Source organism: Lepidothrix coronata, unplaced genomic scaffold, assembly GCF_001604755.1.
Source record: "Lepidothrix coronata isolate B3197 unplaced genomic scaffold, Lepidothrix_coronata-1.0 Scaffold107, whole genome shotgun sequence".
NCBI lineage: Eukaryota > Metazoa > Chordata > Aves > Passeriformes > Pipridae > Lepidothrix > Lepidothrix coronata.
In genome coordinates this window covers 856,008-873,568 of record NW_016690287.1, presented here as the reverse complement: position 1 = coordinate 873,568, position 17,561 = coordinate 856,008, and the positions used below count along the sequence as shown (strand labels likewise).

Here is a 17,561-nt window from a genome sequence, read left to right as displayed (position 1 = left end):
TGAATAGAAGTTCTCTACATGAAATAAAATTAAGACTGACTTTGTGAATTGCATTCAATTATTCCTTTATTAAAGTGTAATTGGATTTAAAAGCTGGTTGTGGCTTTCAATTAAAATATCAATTTATTAGTATAATGTATTGTTCTAAAATTGTACGTAAAAGAGGGTTCTGGGAAAAGGGTGTTTGTTTGGGGGGAGAATTTGTTTTCTACGAATTAGCTGAAACATATGCATTCTTACAAACAGAATGTAATCAAGTGTAAACTCTGTAGGAATTACAAAGGGAATTATAATTAAGTACTATAAGGGGAATTATGTAGCACAATATGCTTGAGATCAGAAGAAGAACATGCAAATTTTCTCAAAGGCCAACAATAATGAGAGCTTTAGAATACTGCGGTGTCACAGGTATTTGGGGTTTTTACAGAACAATAGATAGCAGGTGGTTACTGTTCTTGTCACTGAATTAGAGGCTTGGCTTCCATCTGCTCTTCAGTTTTGAAGTCACAGGCAGGTAAGCACTGATCCCCAGGAAAGCTGTGGGCATAGCTATTTGTGGCGTTTTCCATAAGGTTCCATGAGGGAGCTCACGTGCTTACGCGTGTTCGGAACCGCGCGCTCAGGAGGGGTCTTTGCGCTCGTCCATCTCGGGGAGAAAGTCAAAGGTGGATGAGGTTTCGCGGTGCCTGGCAGGTTTTGGGGGGCACCACACGTTCTGTGGCACACGTTGGCACAGTTGCCCTTTAGACTGCACACAGATACCTGCGACACAGCTCAGTCTGGCTCTTTGGTTCTCTGATGCCTTTTCCTCTGAGGTGAATGTCTGGTTACTGGTCTTGTGTGATTGAACACAAGAGTTTGACTGAAGTGTCTGAATACAAACATCATGTCAAAACACTGTTTCTCTAATCAAAGACTGTGCATTCACAGATGAGAAAGAAGAGGGAATACTGGGTAGCATACTTCTGCCTAGTTTTCAGATATCTATGCTGTCCGCTGAGGACCACATTAACCGCAAATATGCCTTTAAGGTAAGGGAATCAATTTTTCCACTTGATTTTTTTATCTGAAAGCACAATAGCCTGGTGATAAGAACTCATTTTACAGAGTTATTATGTACAACAGGATTGACAAACGGCTTCTGAGGCTGATTTTTGCATAATACAGTAGCAAGAAGCTTCAAGTATTTAGCCTGATGTAAATACAGAATTACTAGAATGGGAAAGTGGATGGATATCACTCACTAGAAGTATCTTAGATCTTTAAAGCACCACACGGTATTTTAGACCAGTATCTGCATCTAAACTTACTTTATTAATGAATGTTCTTTAGTTATTCAGATACAAAGTATCTTTACACATAAATAAAAATAAGGATTTATTATCACTTAAATCACAATATTGCATGAGCCATTGTTAGGAGTGTTTCACAGCTGATCTTTTAAATCATGATGTAAATGACTTCACTAAATATTTTCTCCTGACTTTTTTTGTTGTTGTTTTATGAGCTCCTTTTGGCACTTGGTTTGGTCTCCTAACCAGCACATCATTTATTTACAATGGTAAGTACAACTGAAAACTTGCTGTATCATTCAGGCTGCCAAAATCTATTCCGAAATCTTATTTATAATAATTATATCAATTTACATTAATGAGTGATCGATATAGTTTTTAATAGATTGAAGGAATGTAAGGGCTTTTTATTTAGCCTATTAATGAAGAAACAGCTATGATTAAAAATTACTGGCAATTATTTTGAAAATATGAGTGCAGTGACCGAGAAACATTGTAGTATTCTTTTTCATATTTTTTATGATAATATTATTTGCAAAAATCTTATTATATAAAGCATTAGAGGGAGTATGCAGTAACAGTATTTGCCTCTTTTCTTTTACAGAATCTTATATTTTTATTGCAATGACCATGTCATTTCCAATCAGGCAGCTCATCCAAACATGAGGACCTATTATTTCTGCACAGATACAGGGAAGGAAATGGAGCTGTGGATGAAAGCCATGATAGATGCAGCACTTGTGCAGACAGAGCCTGTGAAAAGGTAATGTGGATTGACAAAAGAGTGGAACAGTGTATTGCTTTCTCTTATTTAGTTTATATAATGAAAAGGTGTTCCTGAAAACAGAATGTAAATTGGCTGAAGTAATTTCTCCTTGTATTGAAGACCCCTTACTAATGTAACAGTGCTGGATAAAATTTTGAAGAAGTAAAAATAACCTAAGTTCTGTTCTGAATATTAATTGTAAGGAGCTAGAAAAAAAACCTGACTTATCCTTTAGCCAGTGGCATCAAAAGAAGTGCAATGACAAATAGTATGTGTAGGCATGTTTGACTTCCCCTGCCCTCCCGACTGAATAGCAATAGCAGCTCAACTGGTGGTAGCCCTTGGCTGAAACCTGTCATAAGTCTCAAATTCTCAACTGGATTTTCTGGCTAAATTAAATGGTTGTACCTGTGGGCAACCTGTGGGGAGCCATTCTTGTTCATCATTAAGCTGTCATCAAATTTATACTCCCCTATCTGGAGCCTTATCTTTCTGTATCCGTGTGTTGACAATGAAAAGCCAAGTTCTCACCGGGAGCCTTGTGCTCTCAGAAACAGAATATTGTCTGCTGCTGCCTATCCAGTGGGAATCGTTTCCTCTCGGAATGTGGTCCCTTGGGTCGGCTCCATGGCATCTCTAATGGAAACCTCATCAATTGGAAGTTTAAAAGCTCCTCGTTATTGATGGCACAGAAGTTATTGCTGATGGCTGCTGTCACTTGATCTATTCTCCACTCTGTTAGTTCCTGCTACCCTGCAGCTAAATGAATGTCAGAGATGCTGAGAAATTTTAAGTTTAAAAAAAAGTAGTAAAAAAAAGAAAAAATCGCATAGACACAGCACCAGAGAAACTTAGTGAATAATAAAATTAATCTGAAAAATCAGTCTTGTATTGCAGATACAGTGGTAACTTACATATGGAGAAATTATTAAACCAAATCAAACCCACGTAACTTCAAACAGAAATCATATATCAATTGTATAAGCACTTTCTAGAGGGAATAACACTGAAGGGGGTCATTCTGAATCTTTTTTTGAACTGCTGAAATAACCTTCATTTGATATTTGCAATACTGTGAATCTCTGCCTGGGTGTCACAGGCTGAACAGGCTTGCCAACAGCCAAACAAGTGTCAGAAAAGCAACTTATGTAACACCCTCTTGTTGTTTTAATTCGGGCAAGAAACCTTAGAATGAAACAGAATTGGATGTGACCTCTTTGAAAACTTGCTTAGTAACCTTGAAATAATTACTTCAGAGAAAATACATTTTGAGACCAAGTCTCGAAGACTTTCATGTCTGTTAGCTATAATAAGGAAGAAAATCCTTCAGACATCTGTTTTCTAAGGAATCCATCTTTTGGCTATCAAACCAGTTCTTAAAATGAAATGTAGCAGGATATGATCTTATGCAGAAGAAATACTGTTCCTTCCCTGTAAAAATCTGTTGAGTATTAAGTGTTTTATTACCTCATCTCTAAGTAACCTAAAGTTTGGCATGCATGCAGCTCTAAGCATAAATGGTTTGGGTTTAGTCAAATTTAGCCAGTGCTTTTGTTTCTCAATTTTGTTTTTTTTTCTAGAAGTTCTAACGTTGTACTGAATACAGTTTTCTAACAGACTGGATACTTGCAATACAACAGATGAGTTATTAAGAATTGCCTCCTTAAATATTCATGCAAGCTGATGTTGAGCCACTCTTAAGTGCTTGTTAATATAAAATGCCCAATGATAAATCAAGAGCTTTTACAGTATAGTTCTTGAAATCTAGAAATCCAGGTACTTCACTGCTTATGGTACTCTGGAAACAAACTCAACAGTCTGTTAAGCCAAATGTTTTAGCTTTAAATAATTTTAGAGTTTTAATCTGTGTCTGTTTTTCTGGGGATGTGAGTTCCTTGGAGAGAAAAAAAAGATAAAAAGAATATTTAAAACATTAAGTTGGGGGAGGGAGGGTTGCCTGTTTCCCAAAAACTATTAGTTTCCACTTAGAGTTAGCCATATAAAACAGAAACAAGATACCGAGGTGAGAAAATAAAAATGGGACCATTTCTCTCAAAACTAATCTGCATTAACAGCAGAAAAACTCCCTTCTGATGTAGCGCTGCAGGGAAGGACAAATACTATTTGGTCCTATTGACTTAATTGTAATTACTCCTTTCTAAGCGTTTTTAATTTACCTAGATAGTAAATTCAAGTTTAATAGTGTACTGAGAGACTTATCAAAATAATTAAACACAAATAACGTAGTCAGTGAGGATGTTATGACTCAAAATATGATCTCAAACAACCTCTCTGCATCAGCAAAACATCTTGCTTATTCCATGTTGTGTCACTGTGGCCCACAGTTGAATTGTATCTGAGTACTTGCATGTGTTTGTAGATGGTAATGTCCACCAACATACTGATTTAACATTTGTACCCTAAATGCCGATTTCTCTGCTCTCCCCTGTTTGAGTGTCATTTTTCTAGCCTTTCACTGTCAGCTTGTGTGTTGGAGCCTTTGTTTCTTCTCAGGGTTGCAGGATGTACTAAGAAAAGATTTCTTTTTTTTCCTCCTAGTGTAGTTACTTTTCCTAAACAGCAGAAGGTAGGCTGCCAAAAAAGCACTTGTTAGCATAGTGACATCCACAGTGGGGGCTTACTGACGTCACTGTGCTTGGAAAAGGTGGCTTTTTCTTTTCAAATGCCTCTGCCTGGCTTTGTTAAATCACAGTCCTCGCATCCATCTCATAATTAATTACATGCTTCCCCACCCCCCAGCCCTTTCAGAATTACTTATTTATATAAACCAGCATAAAATGGTACTTTTTTTGTGTTACAGTTCCATACATATTATTCCTTTTTGGTTGTAGAAGTCTATAAATTGCATCCAGCATATGCTGAAGGACACGTGTTCAATGCTCATTCTCTTCCTCTTCTCCCTATCCCGTCCTCAAATAGCCTGCAAGTCTTTGAGAGCTAGCTATAAATATGGAGCCAAATATACATATGGATTTATGTTTCTTACATTTGCCTGTTAGTGTCTGATATTTTTTTTCCCTTCTGGATCCTTCACTGTGGAAAGATATCCCTTGCTCACAGAGTTGACTGATTTGGTGCACGAAGTTAAAAGAGAGCCCAGAAGTCTGTTTGAACATCAGTCATTCAGGCTCTACACCATTACAAAGAATGTCAAATATAAGTGTTTGGCTCTGCTGTGTATAACCATAGTAACCAGTGATACAGCACTGAGATTGCATGGAAAAACAATTCTGTGATTTGGGGGTTTCTTGTTGTTTTTTTTTTTTAATTAAGATAGGCAGTGGAAAACAGTGTGAGACTGGGAATCAAACACTGTTCTGAGTCTTGACCACATATATGATGAATGTCCTTAGAGATGCCACTCTCCCTATGCACTGTGGATTTTCCATCTGTAAAATGGCAGCTGTTTCTCTGCTGTAAAGCCTGAGAAAAATTTATAGGAAGTGTTATATAAAGGGGTAGGTGGTGCTATTAAGGCATGCTGCATATATTAATGCCCACGTTTAGGATTATTTGCAAGCTAGTCCATACGTTTATTTGTAAATTCTTGAGTTCTGGCTGAAAGCTGAAATCTTAATGCCCTTTTTTGACTTGATAATTGTGGGAAATTGAGTTTTTCATTCAGATTCCTGTTTGGGGAATTCCTTTAGTTTTTGGTAGAAGCCTAGGTAGCAGAGTTTCGAGGTGGGAGGGAGGAGGTGATTTTTTTTTTCCTATAATCTTGAGAAGGAACCTAGGCAGAAATATTTCGGTTTTGGAACAATTTGAAGTCTTGGGGACAAAAAAAAGTAAATTTAAAAACCTCTCACTTTTAAATTTCAGTGGGAGATTAGCATAGCATTTCTTTGCTGATACTTGGAAATTGTAGGAAAAATGATGCAGGTGTGGTAGTTCCACCTCCCTCACAAAAGTCTACGTAAAAACTGTTTCAGCATTGAGATCTTTTTTTCTCTAGAAATTATGGTTGGCAGAAACATGGCCCACTCCTTTCTTCTAGCAGAAAACATCAGATGTATCTAGCATCTGCATTGAATAGTGATGTATGAGAAAAAAACACCATGTCTAAAAATAGTGCCAACACATAGAGCCAAAGAGATGTTCATGTTAGATTATGGGTAGGAATGTTTTCATTTGCAGTACATTTGACATGTGTGTACACTTCCATGTTGGCAGCTCAGGAATGATCACTGAAAGACAAGGACTTTTGACCTACTTATACTCACTTATAAAGTGAATTTTGGGGGACTTTTATAGCATCGTGAAGTATCAAGCAGAGATTGGGGTCATCACAGCCATGTGAGGAAGAGGCATAGGGGGAAAAAAATCACACCCTTGTTAACATGCAAAGTGAACAAGCATTTTGTTTTAACTCAGGTACAGTATCCAGAGGACATCGATGTCTTGATGTTGCTGAACGATGTGTTTGAAATGGTGTATTTGTCAAGGCAGGAATCCCTTGATTCCTTCCACGTCACAGAGCCTTCATAGCAAGAGTAGGGTGGTAATGGGAGGTGCATTAAAAATTAAGTGTCCAGTATTATTAGCAGTGGGCAGTATTTTATTAGGACCGAACGTTTTTCGGTCCTTTAGGTATTTGTATAGGTTCTGTCCCAAGTTAGGTGGCCTTTTGGGAATTCTCAACTTAAATATATCTGTTGGGGAAGTGTAGACTTGTTGAACATTTAAGCCTCTTGTTCAGGATGGGGTAAACAATAATGTTTACAGCCATGTATGTGGTTAGTCTGCCTGGACTTAGAGCCCTTTTCAGAGGAGTGGTTCTGTCTGTGCTCTTGGTCAGCTGTGTGTATGTGATGGTCTTTTTACAGACACTTGAACTGGGGACAGTTATAAAGATGAATAATGCATTTGCAAAAAGGATGCAAAACTATGAAAGGTTAATTTGACATCATCCTAAAAATAAAGTGTTGTTCTTAGTTTGGTTTTATACAGAGATGTAATCTTAAAAAATTATATCTCTTCCTCTTCTTTCCTCCCATACCAAAAAATGTTGATCAAAACATTTTAAGGTGGTGAGGGATTTTTTTTTTCTAGTGAACTGAAAAAGTCACTCTTTGACCTGGAATTGAAGTTCAGGTCCCAGTATGGAAAAAGACACAACTTCTTGACATTTTCAAATTTTAAAAAGAAGAACATTAATAAAGCTGCCCACATTGAGTGCTTATGTAAATACCGTAAAGCACTAAGGGTTCTAAAAATATCATTATTTTGTGGTACAGTTCCTTAAGTCAGCAGCTATTTTCCCCCTTAAATTTAGAAAAGCCACAGTCATTTCCCACAAAGTGTATGCCAGCCAAAGCGATAACATACCAGAGAAACCTAATTGATACCAGTGACCATGAAAAGTCATTTGCTTTCTTTAAAGGAGCTCATTATATGTTACATTCAGCAGTATTGTGAATCACAAGCTGACTGTCAAAATCATCTGAATTTCAGTCTGTTGACATTTGGAAACTGCAGCTCTTGGAGAGCCACTGAATATTTTCACTCTGTGAATGTCCAGCCCTCCAGGAACTGTACATCCACCTTTTCAGACCCTGGCTTTATTTCCTGTTGTGCACATTTTCTCTAAGGGGTTAATTGAAGGGCGACTTAAAAAATTTACGTCATGTAACAATTGCCTTTAAAATAGCAAAGAAAGAGAGAAGTGTAGAAGAAAAAATACGCACACTCTCCCAACCAGAAAAACCACAAAGGAGCCAACCAAAAAACAAACCAACCAAACACTACCACCAACCCCAAAACAAACTTAAAAACAAAAGAAAACAAACAAACAAACAAAAAGTCAGCAATAACAACAACAACAAAAACAGAATAGGCAGAAGCAACAAAAACCCACAACCTATCCTTGATTATTGTGAAAATATGTCCTGATTTTTTTCTCTCAGAGTCAATATATTGTTATAAAATGTCTGGACAGAGATTCACTGAAATAACCCTGATCGATACCAATATATTCACTTTTAAGTTTTTATTACTATTTTTAATGAATGTTCTGTTGGTATTATAGCTTGTCATATGTTCCCTTCCAGAATAGAGAAGCTAACCATTGAAAATACGTCACCTCGAGAGGCAAACAATATTTCAAACCACCGGGTGCTAATTAAGCCAGAGGCACAGAATAACCAGAAAAACAAAGAAGTGAACAAAAACGAGGAGAAGAAAGCTTTGGAAGCCGAAAAGTACGGGTTCCAGAAAGTCGGGCAAGATAAACCGTTAACAAAAATCAACAGTGTGAAGCTCAATCCTTTGGGATCCGAGTACAGGACTTTGCCCATAAGCACCATCCAGGCTGGACACTTCAGGCCAGTCCATTTGAATGGGTCTGAGAGCAAAGGTGGAGTTGTCCTGGCGGATGCTGGAGAGGGAGCTCATCACAACGCGCTGCCATCACACGTGGAGTCCGAGCGGGTCATGCAGAGAACTAACTCGATGCTGCAGCTGGAACAGTGGATTAAAATACAGAGGGGAAAAGGACAAGAAGAGGAAACAAGAGGGTAAGTACTGTGAAGTAATTTTATTAATTTTTTTTTATTGCTTTTTTTTCTGCTAGGCTTTCTAGCAAATAATACTTAACACTTGTATCCTGGCTAGGTTCTTTGGTTTAAGGTCTGTATGACATAAATACATTATTCATTGTTCTCTGTAAGAAGTGCCTGGGTGACTGCTGGGAACAATTTTATTGAAGTTTTTCTTCTATTACCATTTGAGTGAATATTATTAATTAAAGTATAATAATAGCTCAATAACTAAAAAGGGCCAGAAACCATTTTTGGGTGTTAGACATTTCTCTGTCCTAGCAGAGAGATATCATCAATCGTAGCAATTCCTTTTCCTCTTAAAAATGTGTTCTTGAAATTGCCCTGTCTTCTGGAATTTTTATTCACAAATTCTTGTAATAATATTTTATTTAAAATTCTTAGAAAATATTCCAGGGAGCTTTTAAACTTTAAACAAGCTTTAATTGAAGAGAGGCAGAAGACTTACCTAACAGTAAGACAGAAATCTAACTAACTTGATGCTTAAAGCTCCTCTTCTTATGAAATTAAGTATCTCCCAGTTATAATATTCAGTTCTAGTGCTTATTCCTGAAGCTATAAAATTATCTGTGAATGATTGACACTATTGAATGTCATGCTGATAGCAATTTCTCTGTCTGACAGAAGTGTAGGGACATTGCTTCCAGGCTGTCTTACAGACAAGCAGCTCTAGCAGTAAAATATAAAAGGTTTTAATATTACATTTGATAGGAAGTATGGAGATGCTATCACTGGAGAAATTTTGAAGAGCTGGAAATTAGGGAGTGAGTATATGAGATAGATGGCAGAGCAGAGTTTAAGATAGAACAAAGTTCAGAAAACGTGTTTTCCGCAAATTTCAAAATATGGGTTGGGGGCTTTTCAGTTCTTGCAAAATCTTGATAAATTTCCATTAGCTTGACTTCTGCTTGCCAAAGTTGGTTGAAAATTTCCTCGTTGCCTTTAGTCCTTCATTAGATATAATTAGGAACTGTTAAATGTGTTGTTTCGTGTAATACCCAACATGAGTTGTTTGATCGAGTTTGAACTGGCAGTGCAGACAGTGCCTTGCACACCCTGACATTTATTTTATTATGCATGTTTGCATAATGAGAACCAAGAAGGCACTCTGATGCAGTTAATTTTTTTTATTGGACTGTAAAGCTTGCAACCAAACAGTAGAAATTAGAATAGCTTGGCTATTTTTCAATTGTGAACAAGTATAAAACCCCTAAAACTGATTTCATTGTGGGAATCAAATACAAGCAAGTGCCATTAACAATATGTTACTAATTAACAATATTTTATTCTTGACTACAGGGAACACTTGTTGCCTAAATAAGGGTGGCATTGATAGCATTAAAGGGTGTGCATTCAAGTGCAGTTCTACATAAAAGTTGCAAACTGAAAAAGAATTGGCCTCGAGCTACCTTTTTTACTTTGTGTGGAAGTGGCCTTGAATAATGATCCATATTTTCTAATGTATATAGTGATGTCATTTAAATGTGGTTTCATTTAAATTTAAAATTTTATTTTTGTTCAGATTGCCAGAAATTTAAGTAGAATTGAAGTTAAAGAATTAGAGTAGAAATAAGCACCATCTTATGTTAAAGCCTAAGGTTGGGGTGAGAGGTTAATAAGGCTGTTTGTAATAAGACCTGTTCAACTCATAACTTGAATTTTTGAATAAAGTAGTCTTTATTTAAAGGGGAAAAGTTGCTGACTTTTAACAAAGCTGCTTTCCATTTCATCTATCTCTCTCATGTGTTAGAGAAATCATGGAGGACCAAACTGAGTATCTCTGGTGTCAGACTGAAAAAAATCAGCACTTTAAGAATGCTTAAATGTCAACAAATAGATACAATTAAATAACTATATATAAAATAGGAGCTCTTAGCTGTCCTCAATGTAGAATGAAAAAGGTTCACTATACAACTACTAATTTTTTAGAGGAATAGGCTGAGCCTGTAGTAGTTTGATTGCTCAAAAAATGAGAATGATGACAATGCAGGTTTTAGTTCTTGAAGCTGTTATTTGCCATTTCCATGGATCAAGACATCTAGTTTTCAAGAGCCACAGGAATAAAGACAATTGCTGCCTTGGGGAAGACAAACCTTTTTTAAAACCAAAAAGAAATGTGTTTTAAATAAAAAAATAAAAACATTCCACTTCACTATCATTTTATTGAATCAATTTTGCACAAGTCACTTTTGAATAAATGTTTTCATCAAAAGCAGTTCACTTAAGTGGTCTTTCAAATGTGAAAATACAGTTAAAAATACAGAAGAGTTGCATGGTACTGAGGTACTATGTTGCTGTTAACCCAGGATTTGAGACTGTCTCTCACCTTGCCCATATAAACCTCATCCTAAATAATACATCAGGTTTCTATCTTCAGTCTGTGCCACCCTTTGCTTAATTCACACGTGGAAGTTCTGTATTCCAGGCCAGGAGGTAGCTCTGTTCTTCAGGATGAAGGTCTGTTTTGAGGTTCCAGTCATAGCAGAACTGAGCCCCTAAAGGTTTAGCAGCAAAGTTGCTTTCCCAGATAGTCCAACCTGGACACCAGAACCACTACTGCTACCCAACAGTAAGCCTAGAGACAGCCCCTGAAGATGTCTATAAGGAGTCTATGAAAAAACATGGAAGCCTTTTTTCCATATGGGAGCACTTATAAGGAGCTATTTATGACGACAGATGCAGAAATATTTTGCAACCTCAAACCCAGCTGCTGCAGTCTCCCCTTGAGTGCAAGGCAGTACTGTCTGGAGTTAGTTTTTGGATTTGACTGGAATGGTATTTTTGCAAGTATCGACAGTACATTGGTGTATCTGTTTTGATTTTATTGAATTATGTAAAACAAGGCTTAACACTGAGGGGATTGGGCTTTTTACAGTTTTCATGGTTTAACAATTGAAGATGGATTATGTTATCTTTCTAAATGTCCTAGAATATAAGTAATTGCATGCAGACTTTAAATTGCTGTCTTTAACATAGTAAGAATTTCAGATAGCTGTTCTTCAAGTGGTTCAGGATATCTAAAGGAGCCAACAGGGTTACAATGCTCATTTAATTAATAAAACAAGAGAGGAGCTTTAGTGAGTGAGGTGGGTGTAACTGCCAAATATTTTCATGAAAATGTCAAGCTTCACTATACCTGTTATGAGGTATAGCTACACTTATATTTTGAAAGTTAGAAGTGGAGCTCAAAATCTGGTTTGTTTGTTTTTAAATATGGAGATGGAAAAAAGCCTTCTAATTAATGGTATGTTACTACAGAAATTTAGAGGTATTTAAGCAGATTTTGCAGCAAAAGACTAGGACTTAGAATCTCTTTTCCCCTTTTTATTTTCCTGGGAGAATGGAAAGCTGCCCAGTCTATAAAATGGGGATAATACTTCATTAATTCTTGAAAAGCTTGAGAAACTGTAGCAGATTTTGTATATAAAGCTCTTTATAGCAGTTTTCATCCCCAAAATGTAACAGGTGACCATAAATACTCAGCTGAACTATTTTCAGTGAAAAATGGGGTTTACCATCATCAATTTCTTTGATAGTTATTCCATAAGGATCAAATATGCTTTATGCTGGTTTACCTTTCCATTTGCTCTACACCATTTCTTTAATGGTTTTTTTTTTGGCACTGGAGCAATTCAAAGCCATCTTCAGGTTCTGGTGCCTGGTGGTGGCAGGGATTTTAGTTGGAGTTAGTGTGGGGTGTAGCTGGAAGCTGCTGCCCTCTGATGGCTGAATCCTGCCCGGTTTGACTTGTCTCCCAGCAAGCATCTGTCATATGCATGATAAGCAGCAAAAGGTTTTAAGAGCACCTCATTTGCGTTTTAGATAAGGGATGAACGAATCAATGTTTATGACCCAGATTTTGACCTCTGGGAAAAAAACCCAAGGAGTGCTTTGTCACACTTAGGCACGCGTCGATACTCGGTATGGAAAATTCTGCATTTCAACCAGTGCTGAAAGTTGCTAAATGACTGTAGCACTCCAGAATTTTAATGTGGCAACAAGTTAAAGAATAAGCCTTTGAATTCATATCTGAGTTGAAAAGCAATACAGTGTTATTATCAAACAAAGAAATATTTTGCTGTTTGTTTTGCTTGAATAGCTGATACGGAATGGCTTAATCTTGACAATTACAATACATAATTTCTTTAGACAATTGGTGCAGTTTTTCCTTGGTCTGCTGGTAGAAGAATCACTATTTTTTTAATATCTGTAGTAACTGCTGAAGATTTTCTTAGGGAAACAACAGGATATTTTTTCACTCTTGGAAAAGAGAACATTTCAAATGGGCTTATATGGAAACAGCGTAGAACTGTTAAAACTTGGTATGGTGCACCATGCAATTTAAAGTCTGCATGCAATTACTTATATTCTAGGACATTTAGAAAGATAATAGAATCCATCTTCAATTGTTTAACCATGAAAACTGTAAAAAGCCCAATCCCTTCAGTGTTAAGCCTTGTTTTACATAATTCAATAAAATCAAAACAGATACACCTGTTTTTTAATAGATTGGAAATAATTACATAAAAATTACTCCTTCAGTGGATGTAAAATTAAAGCTTTAAAAACTTTGACCTATCCAGCATATAGATAAGTTGGACAATATGATATAAACTTGATATACTAGACTGGTGAAAAGATGAAATACAGATTATATCAAGAGCTAATAGGAGAGAGGGGGATCCAGTTTCAGCTGCTAAAGTGCATTGTCAGTACAATTGATTCTTTAATTGTTGTCTTGTCTTCCATTTTTTAAGTGGTGTTTGAAGTATTAAAAAAGGTCAGAGTCAGCTGGATAAACCTAACCCATGTTGAAAAACTTAGCCTTGCCGTGATATTAATGCCGCGCACTGACAAAAAGAAAATTTGCGTTTCAGCGTCATCTCTTACCAGACGTTACCGAGGAACATGCCGAGCCATCGCCCTCAAGCCTTACCCCGCTACCCAGAGGGCTACAGAACACTGCCAAGGAACAGCAAGGCACGTCCAGAGAGCCTCTGCAGCGTGGCACCCTCGGCCTACGACAGGGCCATGGGGCCCGTCAGCGCTGAGGAGAAGCGGAGGTCGATGCGTGACGACACGATGTGGCAGCTCTACGAGTGGCAGCAGCGCCAGTTCTACAACAAGCAGACGACTCTGACTAGGCACAGTACCATAAGTAGCCCGAAAACCATGATTAACATTTCCGATCAGACCATGCATTCGATTCCCACCTCGCCCTCTCACGGTTCCATCGCTGGTTTCCAGGGATATTCCCCCCAGCGGACCTACCGGTCGGAAGTGTCGTCGCCGGTGCAAAGGGGGGATGTGACCATTGATCGCAGGCACAGGGCGCACCATAGCAAGGTAAAAATACTTCATTGCATAGCTAAAACCCCTTGTTTGCAAGGATGTTTAGGAGGAAGTATATGGTTACTGTAAAACTCGTGTTGCACTGTAGTGTATTTTATTATAATGAAGTTTAAGTGGCATCACGGCTTTCATGGAGAAAGGTTAGATTTTGAAAAGCACTTAAAAATCTAAAGGTAGTAAAAAGGCATTTTTATAATGCGCTAGGTGAAAACGTGCTGTCCTAATATTACTGCCCATGGTATTAACATTTCTCTAAAGAAAATAAAAAGGAGTCAATAGGCAAATTATTCAGAATAGTTTGTTATATGTGCAGAAATCTTTCCCCTTTCTAGCTCCAAGAGGACTCGAAATCCCAGGTTTCTTTCTACGTGCTGTTTTCTGTTCTTCAGCCACAAGTTTGGCTGCCTCAGGTTCCAGCAGAAGACAAAATATTGTTTCTTTTTATGCCTTTGAGTTGTTAAGGTGATCCCTAAGGATCGGAGTCTAAATACACACACCTTTAGTGCCTGACTAGTGTTAACTCTGCTGGTCTTCCTTCACCAGTGAGTGGGAGACGTGGAGAATTGTAAACTTGGGTGCTGTATATGGCTCTGCTATATTTGTCATGCTTGTGCTATCATGGTTTTTTAATAGGTTGGAAATAATTACATAAAAATTACTCCTTCAGTTGATGTAAAATGCTCCTGAACATTTTTTCCAAAAACTTAATCTCGGTGTCTTTGTTCCTTGATGCAGGCTAAAAAAAAATCTGTAACTGCATCTTAGAACAATTTAAACAATTTAGAGTTGATTATTAAGTCTTGGGTTTCAGAGTTTTCAGGTCTCTGTCAACAGAGTCATTTTGTTTTGACATCCTTTGTGTCTCAACTGCTTTGAAAATTTAGTAATCAGTGCCTCTCACACATGTGACAAATACCACCATGTCAGTGCAGCAGAGCATGTGCTTACTTGTTCTTTCAGCCATGTTTTGCCTCCTGATATTTTTTTCCTTCTCAAACACTTTATGCTAGTATTTCATTGCATATTTAGTATCTTTTACGCAATACTAATGTTTTCCTTTGGTTTTTCAAGCTGTTTGTTTTGTATTTCATTAGTTACACAACCAGCTTTTGCTATTAACTTAAAAAGACAGACCTGTTTTGAAGATTGGGTAATTAGGAGACTGATTATTTGAAATTAGTAGGGTTAAATTAAAGATTTAGACCCCATCTTCATAGAGATCTTAGGTTTTTCAGTGGGAGGTGAAAAACTAAAATTGTTGTTTGCACAGGCTATCAGTCAGGCAACATTAATTAAATAAATAATGAAAGTTGGGGTATTTCTAAAATTTAGAGGTAGGCTGCTTGAGTGTCCTACATAGTAGATCAGCAGGGAGCATGACTGGCACAAATCATAGCAAATTTTCATGAGTGTGAAGTTGGCTTGATTTTTCTTTTTTTTTTTTTTCTTTTTAGCATTTAAAAGTTTTTGAGTCTTTAGAAATAACTTTGGATCATACTGTGCTATTTTTTTTTTTTGTGTAGCATGTCTTTGTACCCGACAGAAGGTCAATGCCAGCAGCTCTGAGTTTACAGCCTGTTACTCCTCAGAGCCTCCAAGGCAAAACAGTGAGTTGGTTTTTTTATTTTGTTCATCAGGGGCTTTGAAGAATAATTCTTTAAATAGGAAGAGGCAACACTGAAATCTTATTGTATTCAAAGCTTGCATTAAATGTAGCCTTTATTTTAATTATCAGAGATTTTTATAACAAGAAAAGAAATACTCTGTGGTTCCTCTGAATGCTGAGAATATCATGTAGCTGCTGAGTCAAGATTTTCTTGGAGAAATACAGATTTATTATTTTTTTAATCATCGTTGATACATTGCTGAACTTCCTGGGAGAGGGTAGAATACATCACAGAACACTTATTTCTCCATTAATTATTTAGGAAAACCTGGAAATAAAGTTTGGCTTTTTTTGGAAATCTGAAAGATACTAAAACTGCATTTTGTATAATTGGCCTCTCTGACATCTCCCATTTTAGCGTGGTAGGGCTGAAATTCTCACTGAAAGTATTTCATCAAAGTAATATTGGTGAATGCGGTTCACCTTCCTTACTGAAACATGACTCATCCTAAATCTTAAGATATTGTCCTCAGTTTATATATTTTCTTTACCAGTTTTTGCCTCCATTCCATAATCCTTCTCTGTCCATCTGAAATTACTGATTTCAAGAGTTACGAATTAAGAACACAGATTTTTATTTTTTTTTTGAATCGCACCGTGGGCAGCAACTCGCAGTCAATCCTTCCACTGCTTCAATCCCTGTTTCTTGCACTTCCCAGCACGAATCTCTGGCACCTTCAGGAATTTGCGGGTTGGGCCTTGGGCAGCTGGTGCCTTACAGACGTTTCTGTGGGTTCAGGGCCCCCTCTGCTCTCCTCGGCTCTGCTGGAGCTGGGAGTAAGGGGCAAAAGAAGGTCCAAGCTTCTGCCTGTGGAAACCACAAGTCCTGCCCCCACAGCATGAGCGTTGCAGGGGCCAGAGGAGGGAACCCGTAGGTAGCTCTGAAGAAAATTTTGTGCCGTGGTTGTTGCCAGAGTCCCAAGAGCTGTATCAAATGCTGTATCACAGCACTTGCAGCAGCATCAAACGTGTTTGCAACGTTAGGAATGTCTAGAGACGAGTAGGAATTACGGTTTGATGGGCTCCTCTTTGGAAAAAGGTTTACTTGCAAACATTGGATTTAAGTGCCATTAAATATTTTATTCCTAATGCACTCAAACTGGGCTTTTGCAGAGGAGTTTTGACCTTGAAAAAGTGGATCAATGTTTCTTTTGCTTGAAGATGCTACTTTCAGTTCTCATATTCCTAAAAATAAGATGTCTTGTGCTTTGAATTGATGTTCATTTTCAGACTGAAAGCACTGTCACTTATTTTTGGAGAGAGCTTGAAAATGCCTTGTATAGCAGTCTAGATTCTTACATTTACTCTCTGAAATTAAATATTTTAAATCCAGGTATTGAAAGAGTACTGTAAGAAGAAAAACTGCCATTAGACAACTTGGGTTTGGTGTTGGTTTTCCCTCAAAGCAAATGGTTTTGCCAACTGAAGCTATGTGGAAATCCCTTGCTCCCTCTTGTGGGCTACTCTTGCCCCAACTCACAACGGTGCCAGTGCCATGCTTATTCTCAGGGATGTTTCCTCTTTATTCTAAGAAACTGGTATTCGTTTTTCAGTGTTTCAATATGTGGTCCTCTGGAGCTTTTTTCTTTACTTCTTTGCTTTGGGGAAATTCTGTGACTTTGGGAGACAGCAAGCTGGGTTTTAGGAGGTTTTTGTGTTTGGGTTTTATTTAACTCGCAGAACTTGTGAGAAAATCAAAATGCTGGGTGAATATTTAACCTCTTGTAAGATTGACTTCTGGAGAAGTGTAAGAAACAGAAGGAAACACAAACATAACAAAAAATACTCGTTAAGTGGTTTGTTTTCTTTGAAGTATTGCTAATACAAAATGGTTCAGAATGGTTCAGATAGAGTTTCCCAAACTGACCTAAACTGATCTGTGTGGAATTACCTGACAAATACCCATT

The 17,561-nt window shown here is 37.4% G+C and overlaps 1 protein-coding gene across 8 annotated transcripts in view; it reads left to right on the top strand.

Annotated features, from left to right (window-relative positions):
- Positions 1–17,561, top strand: part of PLEKHA5 (pleckstrin homology domain containing A5) — a 167,596-nt gene that overhangs the window by 113,150 nt on the left and 36,885 nt on the right. For all 8 annotated transcript variants that reach the window (XM_017823956.1, XM_017823954.1, XM_017823952.1 and 5 more), the window contains 5 exons: positions 931–1,031; positions 1,940–2,055; positions 8,130–8,594; positions 13,514–13,982; positions 15,512–15,595. In XM_017823956.1, coding sequence (XP_017679445.1) covers positions 931–1,031; positions 1,940–2,055; positions 8,130–8,594; positions 13,514–13,982; positions 15,512–15,595 — 1,235 coding nt within the window. The remainder of the gene's footprint in view (positions 1–930; positions 1,032–1,939; positions 2,056–8,129; positions 8,595–13,513; positions 13,983–15,511; positions 15,596–17,561) is intronic.